Source organism: Ceratotherium simum, chromosome 16 (genome assembly GCF_057802395.1).
Source record: "Ceratotherium simum simum isolate JZ-2026a chromosome 16, ASM5780239v1, whole genome shotgun sequence".
NCBI lineage: Eukaryota > Metazoa > Chordata > Mammalia > Perissodactyla > Rhinocerotidae > Ceratotherium > Ceratotherium simum.
The window spans coordinates 42063882-42083924 of NC_141915.1; the positions used below are offsets into that span (position 1 = coordinate 42063882).

The 20043-nt window shown below is 45.7% G+C and overlaps 2 protein-coding genes across 7 annotated transcripts; both read right to left on the bottom strand.

Moving 5' to 3' along the window:
- Positions 1-2955: 2955 nt before the first annotated feature.
- Positions 2956-11645, bottom strand: AARSD1 (alanyl-tRNA synthetase domain containing 1). 3 transcript variants are annotated; one of them, XM_004434414.3, is made up of 12 exons: positions 11536-11645; positions 11254-11385; positions 9080-9239; positions 8342-8399; positions 7734-7890; positions 7522-7638; positions 7159-7289; positions 6764-6830; positions 6480-6571; positions 5960-6014; positions 4524-4618; positions 2956-3267 (listed from the first exon to the last, which is right to left on the bottom strand). In XM_004434414.3, the coding sequence occupies exons 1-12, from the start codon at positions 11572-11574 to the stop codon at positions 3132-3134; spliced, it is 1239 nt and encodes a 412-aa protein (XP_004434471.2). In that variant the 5' UTR covers positions 11575-11645; the 3' UTR covers positions 2956-3131. The 3 variants fall into 3 exon arrangements, with proteins under 3 accessions (XP_004434471.2, XP_087297363.1, XP_087297362.1); XM_087441237.1 differs by lacking the exon at positions 4524-4618; XM_087441236.1 differs by lacking the exons at positions 4524-4618; positions 5960-6014.
- On the bottom strand, positions 11631-20041 carry PTGES3L (prostaglandin E synthase 3 like). Of its 4 annotated transcripts, none has more exons than XM_087441256.1 (8): positions 19631-20039; positions 19150-19263; positions 18976-19042; positions 18771-18869; positions 17149-17238; positions 16170-16223; positions 15655-15682; positions 11631-11761 (listed from the first exon to the last, which is right to left on the bottom strand). In XM_087441256.1, exons 1-8 carry the CDS (start codon positions 19636-19638, stop codon positions 11754-11756), a joined length of 468 nt encoding a protein of 155 aa, XP_087297382.1. In that variant the 5' UTR covers positions 19639-20039; the 3' UTR covers positions 11631-11753. The 4 variants fall into 4 exon arrangements, with proteins under 4 accessions (XP_087297382.1, XP_087297379.1, XP_087297381.1 ...); XM_087441253.1 differs by lacking the exon at positions 11631-11761 and adding an exon at positions 14734-15206 and having other exon boundaries at positions 19631-20041; XM_087441255.1 differs by lacking the exon at positions 11631-11761 and adding an exon at positions 15268-15469 and having other exon boundaries at positions 19631-20038.
- Between the last annotated feature and the right edge of the window lie 2 nt (positions 20042-20043).

A 20043-nucleotide genomic window follows, 5' to 3' on the forward strand; every position in this document is an offset into this window, starting at 1 on the left:
CAGCCCAGTGGTGTAGTGGTTAAGTTCGCACGCTCCACTTCGGTGGCCCAGGGATCACAGGTTCGAATCCCGGGCGTGGACCGACACACTGCTCATCAAGCCATGCTGTGGTGGCGTCCCACATACAAAATAGAGGAAGATGGGCATAGATGTTAGCTCAGGGTCAATCTTCCTCAGCAAAAAGAGGAAGATGGGCAACAGATGTTAGCCCAGGGCCAGTCTTCCTCACAAAAAAAAAAAAAAAGAAAAAAAAGAAAATTGGGAATTAGTACTGGACAGCTCCTAAAATTGGCACTGTTTATTTTTTTTTATTGTTGCTATTTTATTTTTTATTTTTATTTATTGTGTGCATGTGTGTGTGTGAGGAACATCAGCCCTGAGCTAACATCCATTGCCAATCCTCTTCTTTTTGCTGGGGAAGACTGGCCCTGGGCTAACATCTGTGCCCATCTTCCTCTACTTTATATGGGACGCCTCCACAGCATGGCTTGACAAGCGGTGCATTGGTGCGTGCCCGGGATCTGAACCTGCGAACCCCTGACTGCCAAAGAAGAGTGCATGCACCTAACCGCTGCGCCACCGGGCCAGCCCTGGCATTGTGTGTATAGATAAGAGGTAACTTGTGATAAAATGTTCCCTCTTTTAAAGACTGAAAGGAGTATCACAAATTTCCTGGTTTTGCAGACTACATTTTTATTCATTTGTACCCTGAACTTTCTACCAGTATGATATCACACACACATGTAACCACATAACTTCATCAGGAGACCCAGGATCCAACTGTAAGTTTGATTTGAAGGACCAGCACCACTCCAAACATCATGACTGACATGCCCTGTGAGGAAGAAGGCAAGGGCTGTTCAGGGGGATTTGCCTACATTTTGAAATGGAATGGCACATTAAAAATTACTTGTTAAATTTGAAGTTAACCTTTTTAAATAACTACCTCAGGAGCTTATTGCACTATGGGGCTATTACTAATTATGTACCATTGGCACCTAACTTCCCTGAACCTCCTTGAAATCAGGCGGTGACACTGAATCGGTGGTTTTCAGATGGTGCCCTGTGGCTCCATGGAGGCACCTCAGAGCCTTCCTGAGGGCCTGAAGAACTCTAAGCCTCCAGTCCCTGTTCTAACCAGATCAGCGCATCTTTCATCTATTTCTATATCAGGCTTCTATATGGAAGACTTCATGAAGGAAAACTGCTTTCATTTAAATTGAAAAGAAAACACGTTTGGAAGCCACTGCACTAGGTGACCACTCAACTCCTTCCAGCAAAATTCTCTGAAGCCATGTCCCCTGCCTGCCTCAGTTTCTCTAGCAGGAACAGCACATTTCCTCGTGTGGGAATTTTACCTGAATAAAGTCCTTGTGTGAACAATGAGATGAACACCTAAACTGAAGCTATTTGCCAGTAGCTGCTGGGTTCAAAAGAAGCCTTCCCTGGGCTCAATCATGGTTCCAAAGTAACTCAGGAAAGCACACAGGCCACACGCACCCACGTCCACAGCAGCACTGCGCAGGGAGGGGGCTCACCCAGGGGTGGTGGGAGGGCAGCTACTCCTGCATTTGCAATCATTTCCCAATCTGCAGGTAAAGAGGAAGAGAACACTAAGTAATCAAAAATGACGTGTTCTTAGGTCATCTCGGGAATCCACAAAGCGGCCTTCTTGAGCACTTACAGTTGAGTATGTCACAACACCCCAGGGAACTGGGTACTGCCATTATCACCATTTTACTGGTAAGGAAACTGAAGGTTGAAAAGGCAAGGTAACTTTCCCAAGGTAAGTGACAGAACCACAATTTTTTTAGTTGTATTCTTAAATTGTGAAATACAACCTCATGGAATAAAACATAAATGTAGACTATAATGAATAATTATAAAGCAAACACCTATATAAGCGCACCCAAGTCAAAAAACAAAATTCCTCTTATTCTATCAGTTACTGAAAGATGAGTTTAAATCTTCTATCAACTGTGGATTTGTCCCTTTCTCCTTTTAGATCTGTCAATGTCTGCTTTACGTATTTTGAGGCTGTTATGAGATACGTGCACATTTAGAACTAGTTCATCTTCCTTTTATCATGACATGTCCTCTTGATCTCTAGTGATTCTTAAAGTCTCATTCATCTAATATTAATAATGCTATACCAGGCTTTCCTTGGGTTAGTTTTCCATGGTATCTTTTTCTGTCTCAATAACAAGCTTGCAGCATCTTTCTACTGTACATTTTTGTGGCTTCTTGACCTATTTGCAAAGTCACTGATACTTTTTAGTTCTGAAACACAGGACTAGGAAAAGAAATAAGAAAAAAAGAGGGCCGGCCCTGTGGCTTGGTGGTTAAGTGCACGCGCTGCGATGCTGGTGGCCCGGGTTCGGATCCCGGGTGCGCATCGAGGCACCACTTCTCCGTTCATCCTGAGGCCGAGTCCCACATACAGCAACTAGAAGGATGTGCAGCTACGACATACAACTATCCACTGGGGCTTTGGGGGGAAAAAATAAAATAAATAAAATCTTTAAAAAAAAAAAAAAAGAGGGCCGGCTCCGTGGCTTAGCGGTTAAGTGCGCGCGCTCTGATGCTGGCGGCCTGGGTTCGGATCCCGGGGGCGCCCCGAGGCACCACTTCTCCGTCCAACGTGAGGCCGAGTCCCACGTACAGCAACTGGAAGGATGTGAACCTATGACATACAACTGTCTGCTGGGGCTTTGGGGGGAAAAAAAACTGAATAAATAAAATCTTTAAAAAAAAAAAAAGAAAAAAAGAGAAAAGAAAACAAGATCATGAATCTAAGCCCTAGGTCGAGCCTCCAGACTGACCCGCAGTCTCCTCAGGCAGCTGTATTTCTGCGTGAAAAAAGCTTTCAGCTGGGTTTCAATAAATGAGCACACCTCGTCAACATAACACTCACTCACATCAGTTACGCCTAACAGGGGCCAAATCAGAAAGCCGTTTACTCACCAACAGATATTTATTTCACACTGGACTATGCTGTGTAAATTAGTCACATAGGTATACATGGTACCAGAATCATTTCAAGTCAAACTATTTTATTATCCAAGAGACTCTTTCTGTGGTCACAAGAGGCCTGGTCTCAGCGGCAGGAGGCCAGAGAGGTGCCCGAATCCTCACTCCTCGGCGCTCTGCGTGCTGATGTAGTCCTGGAGAAGCGCCTGCACCTCTGGACGCCGGCTCATCTTGGTGGCCTTGCCCTGAAAGCGGCCTTTCTTCCCGGCTCCTTTGCCTTCCAGGATCTCAGCCACCCTGGGGAGCAGAGACACAGCCAGGGAGGAGGTCTTTGTAGGAGAAACCACAGAAAAACCAAGGGCAGCCCTAAGTCTTTCCCCAAGGGCCAGGGGGAGACAGAGGAAGAGTAAATGGCCTCCAGAAATCCTTACTAAAAATACCTGCATGTGTGCACAAAGATACATGTACTATGTTTATTCTAAGAGTAAATAACTGGAAAACAACAGAAGTGTCTAGAAATGGGTTAGATCAATTATGGTAACCTCCATGGAGCAGGGTGAGTATACACTAGGGGTATGGGACTGCAGACACCAGGGGTAGGGGCTGCAGACATAACGCCTGTGGGGAGCAGCAGCGAAGCAAGCTAGGGGTGAGAGAGAAAGGGGGGACTGTGGAAACTCGGACAAGCCTGTCCTGTCTGAAGGCGGTGGCCACTACTCAGTTCCTCCAAGCTACTACCACGCGGGAACGTAAGCCCAGCGTTGCCAGAGCATGCCTTTTTTCCCTCCTTTTTTGAGAAAAGCTGGAATTCTATATTTCTATGTAAAAAAGTGGTAATTTTAAAATGTAGAAACTAATTTTGAAAGTTTAAAATAGTATGCTGGCCAAACCAGTCAATAGGCCATATCTGGCTACCTGTCAGGAACCTCTGCTTTAAATTGTGTTTTCCTTCAATGTTTTATGATGAACAGAGATTCATCAGAGCCAATCGGGTCTTTGAAAACCCCAAACGCCAGAAAGAACATGGGACACTACACCTCCATACCTAACTTAAAATAACAAACTATAAACAATAACATAAAGGTAAAGAAGTTCCACAAAGTTCTAATTTTTCCATAACAACTGCATCAACGCCTATTTTGATTTAGTTTCAAAATCCCAATTCTTCTTCCCCAAAGAACTTGTGCCTCTTTGAGCACCTGCTTCATCTGCCTACTGATAATCCAGCACCTGTATTCATGTATCTCTTACGAATCTCAATTTCTAAATGAAAAAAAAGAAAGCACATGAGATTTGGAGCCAAAAGACCTGGCTTTGAGTCTCAGTTCTGCCACTGTAACTGAGGTCTGAGGCACACGAGGTGCCGTCCCTCATCTGTAAAAGTGGGAATGATGGTGGTGATGATTACTTCTGCTCAGCCCATCTCACGTGCCTGTGATGTGAATCCAAATGATACGGCAGATGTGCGGGCCCTTTGCATCAGGAAAGGGCTGTATTAGTAGGTTAGGCTTACAGCCTCTCCCACCCATGCAAAGCAGTCCACAGAGGATCACCTGGGCCCCAGGGTCTCCACGGCCTCAGCTGGCCCTGCCAGTAGGAAGAGCCCAGCACCTTTCTCATCACCCACGGTTAAGAACAGGAGGGTCTCCTAGGAGGCAAAACAAGGAGATGAGTTCTGATACTTAAGAATGTGGGTCAAGCCCCAAATCCTGTACTCTCCTCAGTCTCAGTAACAGATTTTTTTTTTATCATATTGCAACATATAAATGTATCAAATCAATACATTGTACACTTTATACAATGTCATATGTCAACTATATCTCAACTTAGAAAAAAAGAAAAACAACAGATTTTCCCCCCCAAACCACAAGCGAGGTTCCTGATGGGCGATAATGCAGCCCCTCCACTCTGGCCCACCAGGGCCAAGAAACTCTATGAGTGACTATAAGAAACTTAGGTTGAACAGTAAGGAGGCAGAAAGCTGCTGACATGACCAAGCATAAAATGCCTTTAGGAATCTGACTCCTGCCAACTTCTGTAGCCTGGCAACCACCCTCCCCCCTCGCAGCCTGTGCCTGCCATTGCCAAAACCTCTGTTTCCCTCTGCCTGGCGGCATTTGCTCCCTTCTCTGTTGATGACCGCTAAGTATTCTTCAAGGCTCCCTCCCCTGAAGCCTCCCCACCCTTTCAGATAATGTGCTCCTCCGCCTCTAGCATTCACCACCCTAAACTGTAAATGCCAACATCCATGCTAGTCTCCCATACTAGACAGTGAGCTCCTTGAGAATCAGTACTCTCTACACAGAATGATGAAAAGAGACATACACACCGCTCAGCCCAGAGTAGGTATTCCAAAAAGTGTTTTTGGAGTAAATGCAAAAGAGAGACCTAGAAATCACTAAGCTCCAGACTGTCAGGACAGAGAGGGGCAGATGAAACCAGAGGCAAAGGAAAAGGGAAGGGAAGGCCTTCAAAGGGCCTAGCCAAGGGGCTGGCCCTGTGGCTTAGCGGTTAAGTGTGCGCGCTCCACTGCTGGTGGCCCGAGGTTCGGATCCTGGGCGCGCACCAACGCACCACTTCTCCGGCCATGCTGAGGCCACGTCCCACATACAGCAACTAGAAGGATGTGCAGCTATGACATACAACAATCTACTAGGGCTTTGGGGGAAAAAAATACATAAATAAAATCTTTAAAAAAAAAACAAAAAACAAAGGGCCTAGCCAACCCCCTTATTTCTAAAATCAGGCCCTCGGCACACATAAATGTGGGTGGCTTGAAGGAGTTCCAGCTCTGACAAAAGGAGGTCAGAAGCTGATAAATGTCACAGCCCCAGAAAGATCCATACCACAGACCTAGCCTGGCACCTAAAACAGAGCTCGACTGGTACCCTACTCTTCATGTGTACATGTGGAGGGACTTCAGCATAACCTAATGCCCCCCCCTTAGGTCTCTACCCAGGGTGGATAGAGAATCTCATGCTCCTCTTACCTCTGACCCAATCTCATTGGCAATGATATTCATGAACTCAGAATCACCCTCCTTCCTAAAACAGAGGACACGGACATGAGATCTAGGTTAAAGTGGCAGCTGGGAAACCACAAGAAGCCCACTCCTCCTCGTGAGGCTGGCTTCCCTGCTGTCTGTTTGTGCAAAGTCCCAGACTCCCTTAGCAAAAAAGAGCGAGTGCTAGCCGAGGGGCAGCAAAACATCCTTCTCAGCCTCAGCAGTTTATAACAAGCTTTGCGTTTGTTTCTGTCTCCCTTAAATATGATTCACCCAGATAAGTGGAGATCTATTAGATGGTGAAGGAGGTGAGGGAAGGTGCTAATGAAAGTTACAGTATTGTAGTGCAGATGTTTATATCAAACCCAGGAAATCTAGTAGGTAACACATTTCTTAGGGTCTACTCAGCCTTGAGAATACCAGTGAGCAACCCACCTCCCACCATGCACAACACACAGGGGAGAAGCTGAGCCCTAAGCCCAACGCCCCCTGCCTTGTCTCTCACCTGTGTAAGGCAACCACTCCTCCCCAGTCTGGGCTGTTCCTGAGGCTGTGGCCAATGTGCACAGCTAGGTCTCTGAGCAGATTCAGGTTGTTCTGAAATGGATGCCATAACTCAGCAGACAGGCAGAAAGGATAATGAGAGGGCGCACTAGCTTCCCTCTACTTCATTCTCCCCTCACTCTCCACTCTGACAAACTACACATCTGGTTAGGCCGAGAGGTTGAGTCTGGGGAGTCTACTCCAGGCAGAGCCCACACCCTCTCCACCCTCCAGGGAATAAATCACCTTCTGCAGGAGCTTGGTGGAGTTCTGTAGCTTTTTCACTGCTTCCACGTGATCCTCTGCTCCACACCTGCCAAGAGAAAGGTCTGTGGAGACCTGCCCAGCTCCCCAGTTGCTTTTGGTGTTGGGCGTAAATCAATGATGCCCTTCTTGATAGTATTTCCCTCCAGAAGGGGACCTGGGGACATTCCAAGGAGGCCTCATAGGCAACTGGGGAGAGGATATAAAGGAACAAACCATCTTGTGTGCATCTGATTTACTATCCAAAGCGCTTTATCATTTATGATTGCATCTTACCCCCCAGAGATAAGAGATAATTCTGTCTACCTTACAGGTAGGAGAGCTAAGCTCTGGGGTGTCCAGGATCTAAGAAACAGGAGAAATAGGAGGGGGCATACTTAAGCAGAGAGGTCAGTGCTTTTTCAGTTCCATGACTTCTCTCCATCCACTTCAGCACCCGGTTCCCAGCCAGAAATATCAGGTTGGTTTTGTTCTTTTTCCCCTTCTCAGTGCCCAGAATTTTAATGACCTACATGAGGCAATGGGGTAACACACACACACACACACACACACACGCATAAACCGCAGTGGGTGCTGGGCCTGAGGGTAGGAGACCCCAGACCTCCCCCAGCTTGCAAGCAATAAAGAAGTGATTTCACTTGGGACTCCTCAATTGTCCCCCTCTCTCACTTCCAGCCTGTCGTGGTCCCCCAGCCCCGACACCCCCTCTCCCAACCATTCAAGAGCCCTTCCTCGCCTACCTGAAGGTCACTGAGATTGCTCACGTGGGTCCCACAGCACATGTTGGAATCAACGCTCTTGATGGTAACAACTCGAATGGGCCCAGCATGATCATCCGGCAAACCCCGGGCCCTCACCTGGAATGCAGGGGAAGGAGAAGGGCTGTCTGAATTTCAATGAGGAGCCCTCCAAGGGCCATTCTACAGAAGCCACCCCACTGGTTCTCCCTCACCTGCTCCACCTCAGGATCATCCAGGCTCAGCTCTCGCACATTCACAGGCAGCCGATCTCTGATTTTTTCATTGACACTCTGCTCAATGGCAGCTACTTGCTCTGCAGTCACAGAGGGGCTGTCCAGCTCAATTACACTCCGGAGTCGCCCTAACTCCCTGCCAGAAGAAGTAGAGTGGTCACAGGATGCTGATGATGACAAGAATAATAATACAGGAAAGTTTATAGTTTACAAAGAACATTCGTGTAAATGCTGTTATGTAATCCCCACAAAATCTTGCAAAGTAGAGACTGCCATTTCCATCTTACAGGTGAGGGGTATTAAGGAACATGATCAAGGTCATGCAGCCAGGATTCACCCGCTAGGTATCTGGGCTCCAAATTCCATGTTCTTTCCTAAGCAAAGGCAGATGTCTCTTCTCTCATCCTCATGTTTCCCCTAAGAAACACAAGGTCACCCACCACCCCATCTTCAAGGGGAACAGGAGAACACAGCAGATTTTGAACACTACTCTTTCTTTCATCCTCCTGCTCCCTAACTCACTACTGGGAGAGGAGCTGGCAGTCAGGAACCCATGTCCTACAGTTAGGCTTATGCCTCCTGCTCACCAAGATGTTGTCTTCAGCCCAAACAGATGGTCGGCAACTGCTGTGATAAGATGCTGCCCTGGGCAGAGAGAGCAAGAGACAGGAAAAGAGTGAGAAGCCTACACAGCCACATGCTCCCACAACGATATCATCACAGAAATTCTCCTCGTTGAAGATCTGCCAGGCACTGGGTAATACTCTTGAGAGATACTTTATCGAAAATCCTCACAAGAATTGTGCAAGAGGCTTTAGGATGCCATTTCACAAATGACCTACTACAGAGGTCCAGGGCAAAGATAAGGAGAGCTGGGATGTGGATGACTGCATTGACAGTTGAAGGAGGTGGAGAAGTATTTAGAAGAAAAACTGACAGGACTCGGTGACTGATTGGCTATCCCCAAAGAGGCAACTGGACTGATTTCCAGGATTTGAGCATCTGGGTGGATGCTAATGGAAGACCAAGTCTGGAGGAGGGGGTAGCTTCTTAATTCCATTTTGGACATTTTGAGTTTAAGAAGCCTATGAGACACCCAGATAAAGACATCTCGTGGGAAGTGGGCAATACGCAAATCCAGCAGTCATTCTAATACTTTTAATCGTTCATATTGCTTTTATAACATTTATCGTATCCTGCCTGAATCAGAGCTGACTCTGAATATGTCCGTCTCTTCCAAAAGAAAAAACCACATCTCAATCATCGTGGCATTCCCATACATGGCCACTGGCCCTCCTGTACGTCTCCCACTCCACCCCACCTACCTGAATGCTGTTGCATGTGATCAAACCTCCGCTCCCAGTCCACCCGGACCTGGACCTCGCTCCCAGGGGTCAGGGGTGTCTGTGTGAAATGATCAGCCTGGGCCCCCCGGCGGGTCACTCTCAGCACAGCAATGTCATTGATTGTACCATGGTCATCAGGCTGGGGGAAAGAAGCAAAGGAAGTCAGTGGCGGGAGGCAGGGCTCACTAGCTCCTGGATACAAAGACCCTCCAGGGAAAGTATGTGAGAAACAGACCCAGAATTTGAGATTCCCTAAAGGAAAAGAAGAGGCAATGCCAAGTGAGGTGGGTCCACTTTATTCCATGAAGGGACTGTCTCTGTCCTATCCACCCTGAACGCCTATATATTTTGTTCTTCAGAACAGAATTAAAACAGAGATTGTAACTATAGCAAGGAAGACTTGAGTAAAACCCAAAGAACCTTAATCCATACTCTCATTGCCTTAGAGTCTTATCTTTCAGTAGTCTCTAAAAAGATCTGAATTTTCCTCCCTCCCTCCACTCCATCCTCTGCACTGCTACTAGAGTTAGATTCAAAAATATTCATTCATTTAAAAAAGTATCAAGTGCCAACTACTTACAAGACACTGTGTCAGCCCAAGAATACAATGTAAATAAGATGTGGTCCCTCATGGAACTTAAGAGTCTGGAGAAGAACACAGACACGCAAACTGGTAATTGCAATGTGATCTACAACATGCTATAATATGAAAAGGTACACTGTTCTAGAGCTCAAAAGAAAGAGACCTAACAGTCTTGAGGAACCAGGGAAGACTTCCTGAAAGAAGTGACATCTAAAACGAGACCTCAGGCCAGCCCCGTGGCTTAGCGGTTAAGTGCGCACGCTCCACTATTGGCAGCCCGGGTTCGGATCCCAGGCGCGCACCGGCGCACCGCTTCTCCGGCCATGCTGAGGCGGCGTCCCACATACAGCAACTAGAAGGATGTGCAACTATGACATACAACTATCTACTGGGGCTTTGGCGGGGAGCGGGGGAAAGGAGGAGGAGGATTGGCAATAGATGTTAGCTCAGAGCTGGTCTTTCTCAGCAAAAAGAGGAGGATTAGCATGGATGTTAGCTCAGGGCTGATCTTCCTCACAAAAAAAATAAATAAAACGAGACCTCCTATGGATACCTGAGGTCACAGGTTTTCCTTCAACAGATCAGGAAATCTCTATGCTAGGAAAATCACTGAAATAATGATGACAATTGATATGAAATCGGAACTTTCTCACTACCAAGTTTATTGAACATGTTTTCTCATGTCATTTCTTTCTGAATGAAGCCCACACACCTTAACATATCCTTCAAAAACTCTCTGAACTGGCCCTTACCTTTCCAAAGTCATCTCCAGCCTGTCATTAACATGCACCACAGGCTCCAACTATATGGGACTACTTGCAGTTAACTAAAATTGTCAGATTCCTTCAGGCTTCCCTGCCTTTGTCTGTGCTGTTAATCTCTGCTGGAAAGGCCTCTCCCATAATGTCCACCTTTGGTGGTGTTATCCTCCTCTTCCACGTTCACACTGGACCTAGTCCCTACTCCGTCTGATAAGTCTGCCCTCTGTCGTGCTATTGTAACCCATCTATCACACTTGAACCCCCTCATGGGAATCTTTTCCAGTCGCTGCCAAACACCCTAATTCCTACCTCAGGGGCCTTTGCCCTTGCCATTCTCCCTGCCTGGAATACTTCCCCCTTCCCTGCCAGTACCACTAGATAATTGCAAGGGCTCCCTCCCTTACTTCACTTAGATCTCTAATGAAATAACCTACCCCCTACCTAGGAGAGCATCTCATCACTCTCTTTCCTTCAAACTTTATTTTTGTTTATAACACTTATCAGACCTAGTATACTATTTATTTCTCTCTTCACGGTCTTGTCTGTGTTCTCCAATAAACATTCCATATATGAAGAGGCACTGTCTTGCTCACCTCTTATCCTTAGAACCTGGAATAGTACCTAGCATATGCTATGGCGAGATAAGTACTTGTTGATAAATGTTTGCTGAATGAACAAAAGAGCTGAATTTAACTTTCATCTGTATTCACTACGGCTGAAACAGAGGCGCAGGAGAGCATTTTCCACTGCATCAGAAAGGAATTAGGGGCTTCCTGGGAGGAGGTCGGGCTGAGGGACGAGCCTGGTACCTGGCCCCCGCCCTCGGGGAAAAGCAGCGTGTCTTCCAGCACCACTTGGAAGCCGCTCAGCACTTCCTTCTTGCCGTTGCTTCCCTCTGTCTGCAGCTCGGCGGGACAGCAGGAGACCACGGTGGTGGTGAACTGGGCAGAGAGGGATGAGAGAATGAGCCCCGACCCACGTCCTCAGCACACCGGGACTGAATCTAGCTCGGCACTCCCTCCACGCGGCGCCATCTCCCGCACCGCCCCATCCGCTCGGCAGCCGCAGGTCCCTCGCCCAGCCGGCCGCACCTCCCGGGCGTAGCTGTCCCGCTGACACCGGAAAGCCATTGCTGCTGTCTCCTCGGACGCACACTGAAACGCCTGGGGGCGGACGGAGAGCAACGTGGGACAATCTTCCTTACGGGCCCGCCTCTGCGCAGAAGCAGGAGGGTCAAGAACGGGGTCTGGTTTGGCCAAACTTATTGAAAACGCGATTTGCAGCCCTTCCGGGGTGTTTAGCGATTGTTTTAAGACTCTGAAAAGCACCAGAAGACAAAACAAAACAAGACTTCAGCCTGAATTTGACAAAGCACTTAGTTTAGTCCCGTTTGGCCCCAGGGATGTATGTAATTGGGCACCGGGTAGAAATGGGGATGATACTAGCTTGGCTACACAGCAGCGCCGCCCAATAGCAATGTAATGCAAGCCACGTGTTAATAATATATTTTATTTAAATCAATATATCCAGAATATTATTTTATCATGTAATGGATATTTAAACATAAGTGAGATTTTTTTTTTCCGTACAAAATTTTGGAAACCTGGTATGGATTTTACACTTAAAGCACATCTGTTTGGACTAGCCATGTTTCAAGTACTTCGTAATAACCATAGGTGCCTAGTGCTACCGAATCCGACAAGTGTAGGTAAAGAGGTTAACAGAAGTTAACAACCTGCAATCAGTGCCTTAAAATGTTAAACGGATTAAAAGTTAAAATTATCTTTTTTCTGGTCTTTTAAATCAACTAATTAAAAGCTTGAAGAATCCAGATGTTTCAGAATGCACAATTTTTTCAGATTTTAGGCAGTAATGCAGAGCATACCTCATGTTATGTAACATGCTCCATTTGGCACTCAGGAGCAACACCATGTAATCAAAGGCATTAATATTTATGCTGAGGAATAAGCACACTAAATGGAATAAACAAAGACTATAAATAGCTTCACATCATTTTAGATCAGATTTTGCTGCTGAATGAGTTTGGGTGTCAATTTTTTTTTAAGTTGGTTTTCAGAACTTGTTGGTTTTCAGAATTATGGATAAGGGGACATATGCTATACAAGTTCAAGTCCCAACTCTGCCACTTATTGTGAGCTGTTTGATCACCTATGAACAAAAGACCTAATTATTTTATAAAGTTGATATGAGGTTCAAAAATTTAAATGAGATAATGTATAAATACTTAGTAAATTGTAAAGCATAATACAAATATAACTTTGTATTATGAGTTTTTTTTAAGTTCTAGGACTAATGTCAATAGCAAAATGGGCAAAAGACATGGACAGAGCACACTAAAAGAAATATGACTCACTAATAAAAATAAACAATAAGCAACCTCATAACTAAAAGTAAATTAAACCAGGTACAATTTTTTATCTTGGCAAATATCCAAAAGGCTTTGGAGAATGGAACACTCTCCTTAGTGGGAGTGAGAATTGGTGCAATTTCATCTAAGAGCATCTTTTTTTTTTTTTTTGTGAGGAAGATCAGCCCTGAGCTAACATCCGTGCTAATGCTCCTCTTTTTGCTGAGGAAGACCGGCTCTGAGCTAACATCTATTGCCAATCCTCCTCCTTTTTTTCCCCAAAGCCCCAGTAGATAGTTGTATGTCATAGTTGTACATCCTTCTAGTTGCTGTATGTGGGATGCCGCCTCAGCATGGCCGGAGAAGCGGTGCGTCAGTGCGTGCCCAGGATCTGAACCCAGGCCGCCAGTAGTGCAGCGCGCATACTTAACCGCTAAGCCACAGGGCCAGCCCATCTAAGAGCGTCTTGGCAACAGCTATCAAAATGTTTAAAAGTATCTACTCTTTGACCTAGCAATTCCATCTCTAGAAATTTACCCTACAGATATTCTTGCCAAATATGTAAAGATCTAGATTTTTTTTTTTTTATCTTTTTGCTGAGAAAGATTCGCCCTGAGCTAACATCTGTTACCATTCTTCCTCTTTTTGCTTGAGGAAGATTCACCCTGAGCTAATATCTGTGCCAATCTTCCTCTATTTTGTACATAGGTAACCACCAGAGCATGGCTGACAAGTAGTGGAGGTACATGTCTGGGATCTGAACTCGCAAACCCGGGCCACCAAAGTGGAGCATGCTGAACCCAACCACTAGGCCATGGGGCCGGCCCCCAAAATCTACATTTTGTGTGTGTGTGTGTGTGTGTGTGTGTGTGAGGAAGTCTATCCCTGAGCTAACATCCGTTGCCAATCCTCCTCTTTTTGCTGAGGAAGATTGGCCCTGGGCTAAGATCTGTGCCCATCTTCCTCTACTTTATATGTGGGATGCCTGCCACAGCATGGCTTGATAAGTGGTGCATAGGTCCGCACTCAGGAGCCGAACCTGCAAACCCCAGGCCACCGAAGCGGAGTGCACGAACTTGACCACTACGCCACTGGGCTGGCCCCTAAAATCTACATTCTTAACGTTCATTGTAGCATTGTTTGAAAATTGAAAAAGACTAAAAACAACCTAAATGTCTCTCAATAAGCAACCAGTTAAATTATGGAAAATGTATTAAACTGAATACCATGTAGCCATGGAAAAAGAGTTAGATCTATGTACACTGATTTGGAAAGAGCTTCAATACAATTAAGTGAAAAACAGCAGAGTGCAAGATGTACATAGTATGATTCCAACTGTGTAGACACACACTGCATTTGCTTATATATGTATTAAATTTTAATATATATTATACTATATATAAACAATACGTGATACTGTATATGTTCCATATATGTTGTATATTGTTTTATATATTACATATAACTATATAATTATATAATATAAATTATAGGTATTATGGAATTTATAATGTATAGTGTGTATACATTTACAGATACATATATAATGTATAGTGTGTATACATTTATAGATACATATATAATGTGTAGTGTGTATACATTTATAGATACATAAATTTATTGTAGAAACTGTTAACAGTGGTTACCCCTATTGGGAGCATGCGAATTCTACTTTAAATTTTATACCTTTCTATACTATTTTAATTTTTTAAACTATGTCCATATATTACTAATACAGATTTTAAAGTTTAATTTTTTTTAACAAATCTCAATACTTTACCATGACTTCAAGGGAAAAGTCTGGGTACTGCATTTTGTTTAAGTCACAGTTTAAGGGCCCGCCCCGTGGCTTAGCGGTTAAGTGCACGCGCTCCGCTGCTGGCGGCCCGGGTTCAGATCCCGGGCGTGCACCAACACACCGCTTCTCCGGCCGCGCTGAGGCCGCGTCCCACATACAGCAACTAGAAGGAGGTGCAGCTATGACATACAACTATCTACTGGGGCTTTGGGGGAAAAATAAATAAATAAAATTATAAAATAAAAAAAAAGTCACAGTTTAAGTACACATTAGGCACTCAAAAAATGTTTGTGGATGAATGGGGTAACTGATGGAGGAATAAACAGACATGGTCATTAACTACTGTAACAATCAGCTTTAAAAGTGTTAAGAGACTTCTGAAGTGTGTAGGAAGCTGAGGTGGGTTTCCAGCCGGTTCTAGGGGTGGCAGTATTAGCGATATAGTGAAATGCTGGTTTCTGCTCTGAGAAATCAGAGCACAGATCTGGGCACAGGGAAGTCTCCCAGCTTGGTTACAAGCCTGCTCGCAACATCTTCCTTCTTCCAATCTCAACGAGGGCCAGAATCTCTGACCCCTACTTCTCCCCTGAAAGGAACTACAGAGGGAGAAGAGGTTTGCCTTCAGCAGGAAGAAGTACAAGAAGGAAAGAGACAAGGAACAGTTCCTAGAGATTTATTATAATCTACATGCTTCTTTGCCTTTTGCTGTACGCCATACACACACGTGCTCAAACACTTAAGAGAGCCCTGCTGAGTGGCCCAAACGCAGAGATTACAGTCAAGTGGTAGGAAGTCAGAAACCCCACCAGTCTACTCCTCTCCTATCCTGCTATCTGATGCAGCGGCCATAGTCAAGTGCCTAGGAAGAAGAAATAAAGATGAAGGAGGACCCTTAATAAAGAGCTTTTAGGAAAGTTCAGAGATCACAGAAGACCCTGGTGCACAGCCAAAGAGCTGACAAAGACCCAGGCCCTAGCTTGTCAGAGTGACTGGAAGATAGTCACAGCTTCCTCCCCAGCTCTGCTGTCACAGAAAGTTAATTACTTGTTGCGTCGGCACTGTCAGAATCATCCTAGGGAAAAAAAAAGACAAAAGCACCTGTAGACTCTGCAGAGAGTGGACATTTGTGTTCACAAATGCTGCTCACACCCTCCTGCTCTCCAAGTTTTCCTTTGTGATTTTCTGAATCACATAACTGCTTGGGAGGCTAATACGAAAGGATTTAAACTTTGGAAAATAAAATAAACCACTAGTACTCAATAAACAGCACTGTGTCATAAATCATTTAGTCTCAAAATATCAATTAATGCTACTGCTCCTTATAGCTGTAAAGATGGTCAACAGGGCTGGGATGGAGAAGTAGAGGGGGAGAGGGAAGGGAGGAGGACCTTGCTGGGGTTTTCTAAAGCCTAGAGAAGAACATTCAACCTCCTGTGTCAAATTCAAATTCATCTAACATGCAGTGAGAACTGCTGTGTGCTAGAGACTAGGACAAGAGCTTTCTAGTTTCTTATAAGAGCTAAAGGAAACTGAAGGGTTGAGGGGTAGGCTTTACTTACCTCCAGGTCATCCATGGCCGGGGGAGGTCTCTTGGTGCTGACCTTCTTCAAAAGCTAGTAGGAAGAGAAAAGCAGTCACAAGAGAGAAGAGGGGTGAGGGAAGAGCAACTTGCATATTGATGGACCACAGGAGAATGGTCCCAGCCAGACCACTGCCCTATCTTCAAAGTCCCTACCACATCACTGGGATGAGCTGGAGAAAAGTAAATTGATCCCCTTTTTAAAAGGAAATTTAAACACACACAGAGTACCCACCTTACTAACCCAGGTTAGCATCTGTTAGGGTTTTGTAATTTGCATAAATAGTAGCTGAAATTCTGAAACCAAATAATATATGGCAGGGTGCAATTTATTGGGAACTATTGATTTATTTTATGATGTGAATTTTTTTTTTTTTTAAAGATTTTATTTATTTTTTTTTCCCCCCAAAGCCCCAGTAGATAGTTGTATGTCATAGCTGCACATCCTTCTAGTTGCTGTACGTGGGACTCGGCCTCACGATGGACGGAGAAGTGGTGCCTCGGTGCGCGCCCGGGATCTGAACCCGGGCCACCAGCATCAGAGCGCGCGCACTTAACCACCAAGCCACGGGGCCGGCCCTGATGTGAATTTTTATACTGCTTAGTTTGAGCTTCCCATGAAGTTGTCTGGCTCAGGAAAAACACACACACAAAGAAAAATAGGAGAAAGAACAAGAATTACAGAAAAGCAGGAAAAGGTTTCGTCAAACTTTTTCAGAACACAGGCTCTACTCTGTGATTAGTGAGTGAATCTATGCATACAATTTCACTAACAGAATATTCATTTCTCTCATCCCTACAATGTAAACATTGCACAAAATATGTAAAGAATATCAGCACCAATGAGTAGCCTGCCTGGGGAGCTCATATGTCTCTGCCTAGCCCTGATGACAATCCTCCAGAGAAATGTGTGCAGACAGACACAGAGAATGATCAAGAGGGGCAGACAATGGCATTACCTCTGCATAATGTTCCACATGAGCCAGCTCCACCTCTTCATCTCCTTCCCAGTCTCTCCAGTTATCAAAGTCCACAGACAACCACACTGGCTGCAAGAGGGAAGCATAGAGAGACATATGCTAGGAGGGCAGCAGCAGAAGTGCACAAAAGAATGTGGATGTGTGCATAGGATCATGCTTGGGGGAAAGAGGGTCAATGCGGGTATAGCCTTCCCAACAGCACCCCTTTCACTAAGCACCCTCCAGCCTGCCATATCATCATCATCATCCACAAAGATTTTCCAGAAACCTACTAAGTGTCAAGCACAATGCCAGGTATTGTAGGGGATGAAAAAGCATAGAAATCTTGCTCTCCAGGAACAGATTGACTAGGGGGAAAACACATCTGGAAAGATAAGTGTATAATAAAGCATCATAGCAGTCAACCAAGCTGCATTCCCTGGGGTCAGAGACAACCCTTTGAGGCCCATGTTCCAAGAGCCACATTTAGGGAAAGAAGTTACTCATTCATTTAACAGATATTTATGGAACACATACTTTGGGCCAGATTCTGAGCTTGGCATTAGGATTATAAAAATGTTCAATACAGTCCCAGCCATCAAGAAGAAAATGGAGAAGGGAAATGTAAATAAATCATTTTAATACAGTATGGAAAGTGTGGTGGTGGATTACGTAGAGGATATTATGGGAACCCAGACAGGAGTTATGGGAATGCAGGCTTCTTGGAGTAACAGGGCCTTGAAGGATGAGCAGGGGTTAGGTGGCGAAGGTAGTGGTGATGGAGGTTTTCCATGAAGAAGGCACAGCTTGAACAAAGGTAAAGGTGAGAAATAGCCTGGTATGTGCAAAAGAGCTGCAAGCAGTTTGCTGTGGCTAGAATGTGAAGTCTGAGGCAGAGAGTAACAGGATATAAGGCTACAGAAGGGAAGAGTAGCCAGGTCATGAACTTATATGTCATGCTATGGTGCATGGACTTCAACCCAAAGTATTGAAGTTACAAGCTCAAATGCCTGCAGGAGTCAGAGAGATAATGAAAAGGAGTAAAGTGAGGTGGAGCACATGCCCCATTTAAAGCTCCAACTCTAGGCATTTGGGAATGTAAACCAGTGCAGCCAGAGTCTCCATTTTCCAAGAGAAGCTGATAATCTGGATTTTTAGGTGAAATCTCCACATTTTTAAATTTCTGCAACTAATTAAAAATTTTAAGTGTCAGTAACCAATCAAAATAATTTTTAACACTGTGAAGACTACTAAAACAAATTCGAGAGCTAGATCTAGCCAGCAGGCAATTTTCAACCTTTAGGGGAAAAGAAGCCACTGAAGGGTCTTAAGTGGGAGAGTGACAAGGTCAAATGTGTGTTTTACTCAGACTATGCTGGGAGCAATGCAGAGGATGGATTAGAGGTGGGGCCAAAAATATGCAACAAATCTCACCCAGCGACGATGAGGCCTGAATTAGGAAGAGATGAAGTAATGGATTCAAGAATATTTAGGAGGTCAAATAGGCAGGACCTGGTGAGCCACTGAGTGTTGGTGCGAAAGGAATCAAGGGTGATTCCCAGACCTAATCTGGGTACCTGGGTACATAGAGAGCACAGGAGAAAGAGCAGACCACTCCCCACCTTGATATCCTCCTTGGTGAGCCGGGGCCAGGCCACCTTCTCCTTCCACTTCCTCACAAAGCAAGTAATGGAGCGGCCAGAGCGTTTATCCTGGGAGTCCTGCCAGGCAGAGAGCTTCATTCTTAGAGTCTGAGGTTTAGAATGAATCTCCAGTTTCCCTGGGCAGCCTTTCCATCCAGAACTTACTCTCCCACCCCACCCTTACCTTGGAGTTCACCTTGGCATAGAACTCAATCTCATTGTACAACTCCACTCCATCCGCATTCTTGCAGCTGAGGAGACAATGCAGCTGAGGAGATGTGACAGGCTGAGTGTGGGGGCATTAGGAGAAGGAAAAGGCTCCTGGGAAGCCAGGCCCTCCAGCGGGGAGAGCCATTACCTGAACACAATGCGGTGGTCTTCGATGAGCACATGGACATCGGTGCTATCCTCAACACAAAACTCCATGAACACATACTTGGGCCTATCGTACCACAGGGTCCGGGCATGCTGCCTGCAGAGGAGTTGAGGTGGGGTTTCATAGGGGTGGGAGAGGGAAGACTGAGGGCATTTGGGAAAGGTGGAAGGAGGGGAAAATATAGGGACGTTTTATGCCACAGCCCTGTCAACGTGGAGCTAAATGAGACAGAAGGGGGTGGAAGGGGAGTGACGGGAGTGGGTGTGTGCGGTGAGGGTGAACCTGGGGAGAATCCAAAGTGCTAGAGTAGAGAGGTAGGGAGTTATGGAGAACATTCAGGTCAAACTTCCCCTCACCACCTCAAAGTTACAGATATCTGGGGTCTGTGGTTACCATGGGACCTCGCAGAACCTGGAGCGCCCAGAAAATATGGGCAGGGAAAAGGACGGCCGGAAACACTCACCGTGCCATGGCGGCTCCCGCTGCCCGGTGGCGTTTGGAGTCCGAGGCAGGGGCCGCTATCTTTAGATCCTGGGGACGCCTCCAGCAGCTGCCTCTCCTTATATGGTCGGGGGAAGGGTTTAGAGGAAGGAGGAACGTGGCCCTACAGCCAAGGGATCCGCACTCAGGCGAGGCTCTGGGAGAGCATAAAGCCCGCAACCATTCACATCTCGGGGTCTCCAGAAACGTAGAGTAGGAATGGACGACCCGCCCGCTAGGACCAGGGCAAAGACTACACTGGACTCGGTACACACAGAATGACTTGTCCCGGCTTCGTTCACCTGTTTCTCCAACGCTTAGCGCACTCTGCCTGATTCACAATAGGCGCTCAATAAAAAATTATTGGCCCGAAATAATCCCGGGGAAGGCCCGCCT

What these genes read in the sequence shown, in the direction of transcription:
- AARSD1 (XM_004434414.3), bottom strand. Translation starts at nt 11,574, where the DNA reads ATGGCTTTCCGGTGTCAGCGGGACAGCTACGCCCGGGAG. An exon ending in GGGACAGCTACGCCCGGGAG is followed by an intron (nt 11,386 to 11,535) that starts GTGCGGCCGGCT and finishes CTCTCTGCCCAG; the next exon opens with TTCACCACCACCGTGGTCTC. An exon ending in TCCCCGAGGGCGGGGGCCAG is followed by an intron (nt 9,240 to 11,253) that starts GTACCAGGCTCG and finishes TCTTTCCCCCAG; the next exon opens with CCTGATGACCATGGTACAAT.
- PTGES3L (XM_087441253.1), bottom strand. An exon ending in TCACCAAGGAGGATATCAAG is followed by an intron (nt 17,239 to 18,770) that starts GTGGGGAGTGGT and finishes TCCCTCTTGCAG; the next exon opens with CCAGTGTGGTTGTCTGTGGA. An exon ending in TGACAGTGCCGACGCAACAA is followed by an intron (nt 15,207 to 15,654) that starts GTAATTAACTTT and finishes CTCCCTCTGTAG; the next exon opens with TTCCTTTCAGGGGAGAAGTA.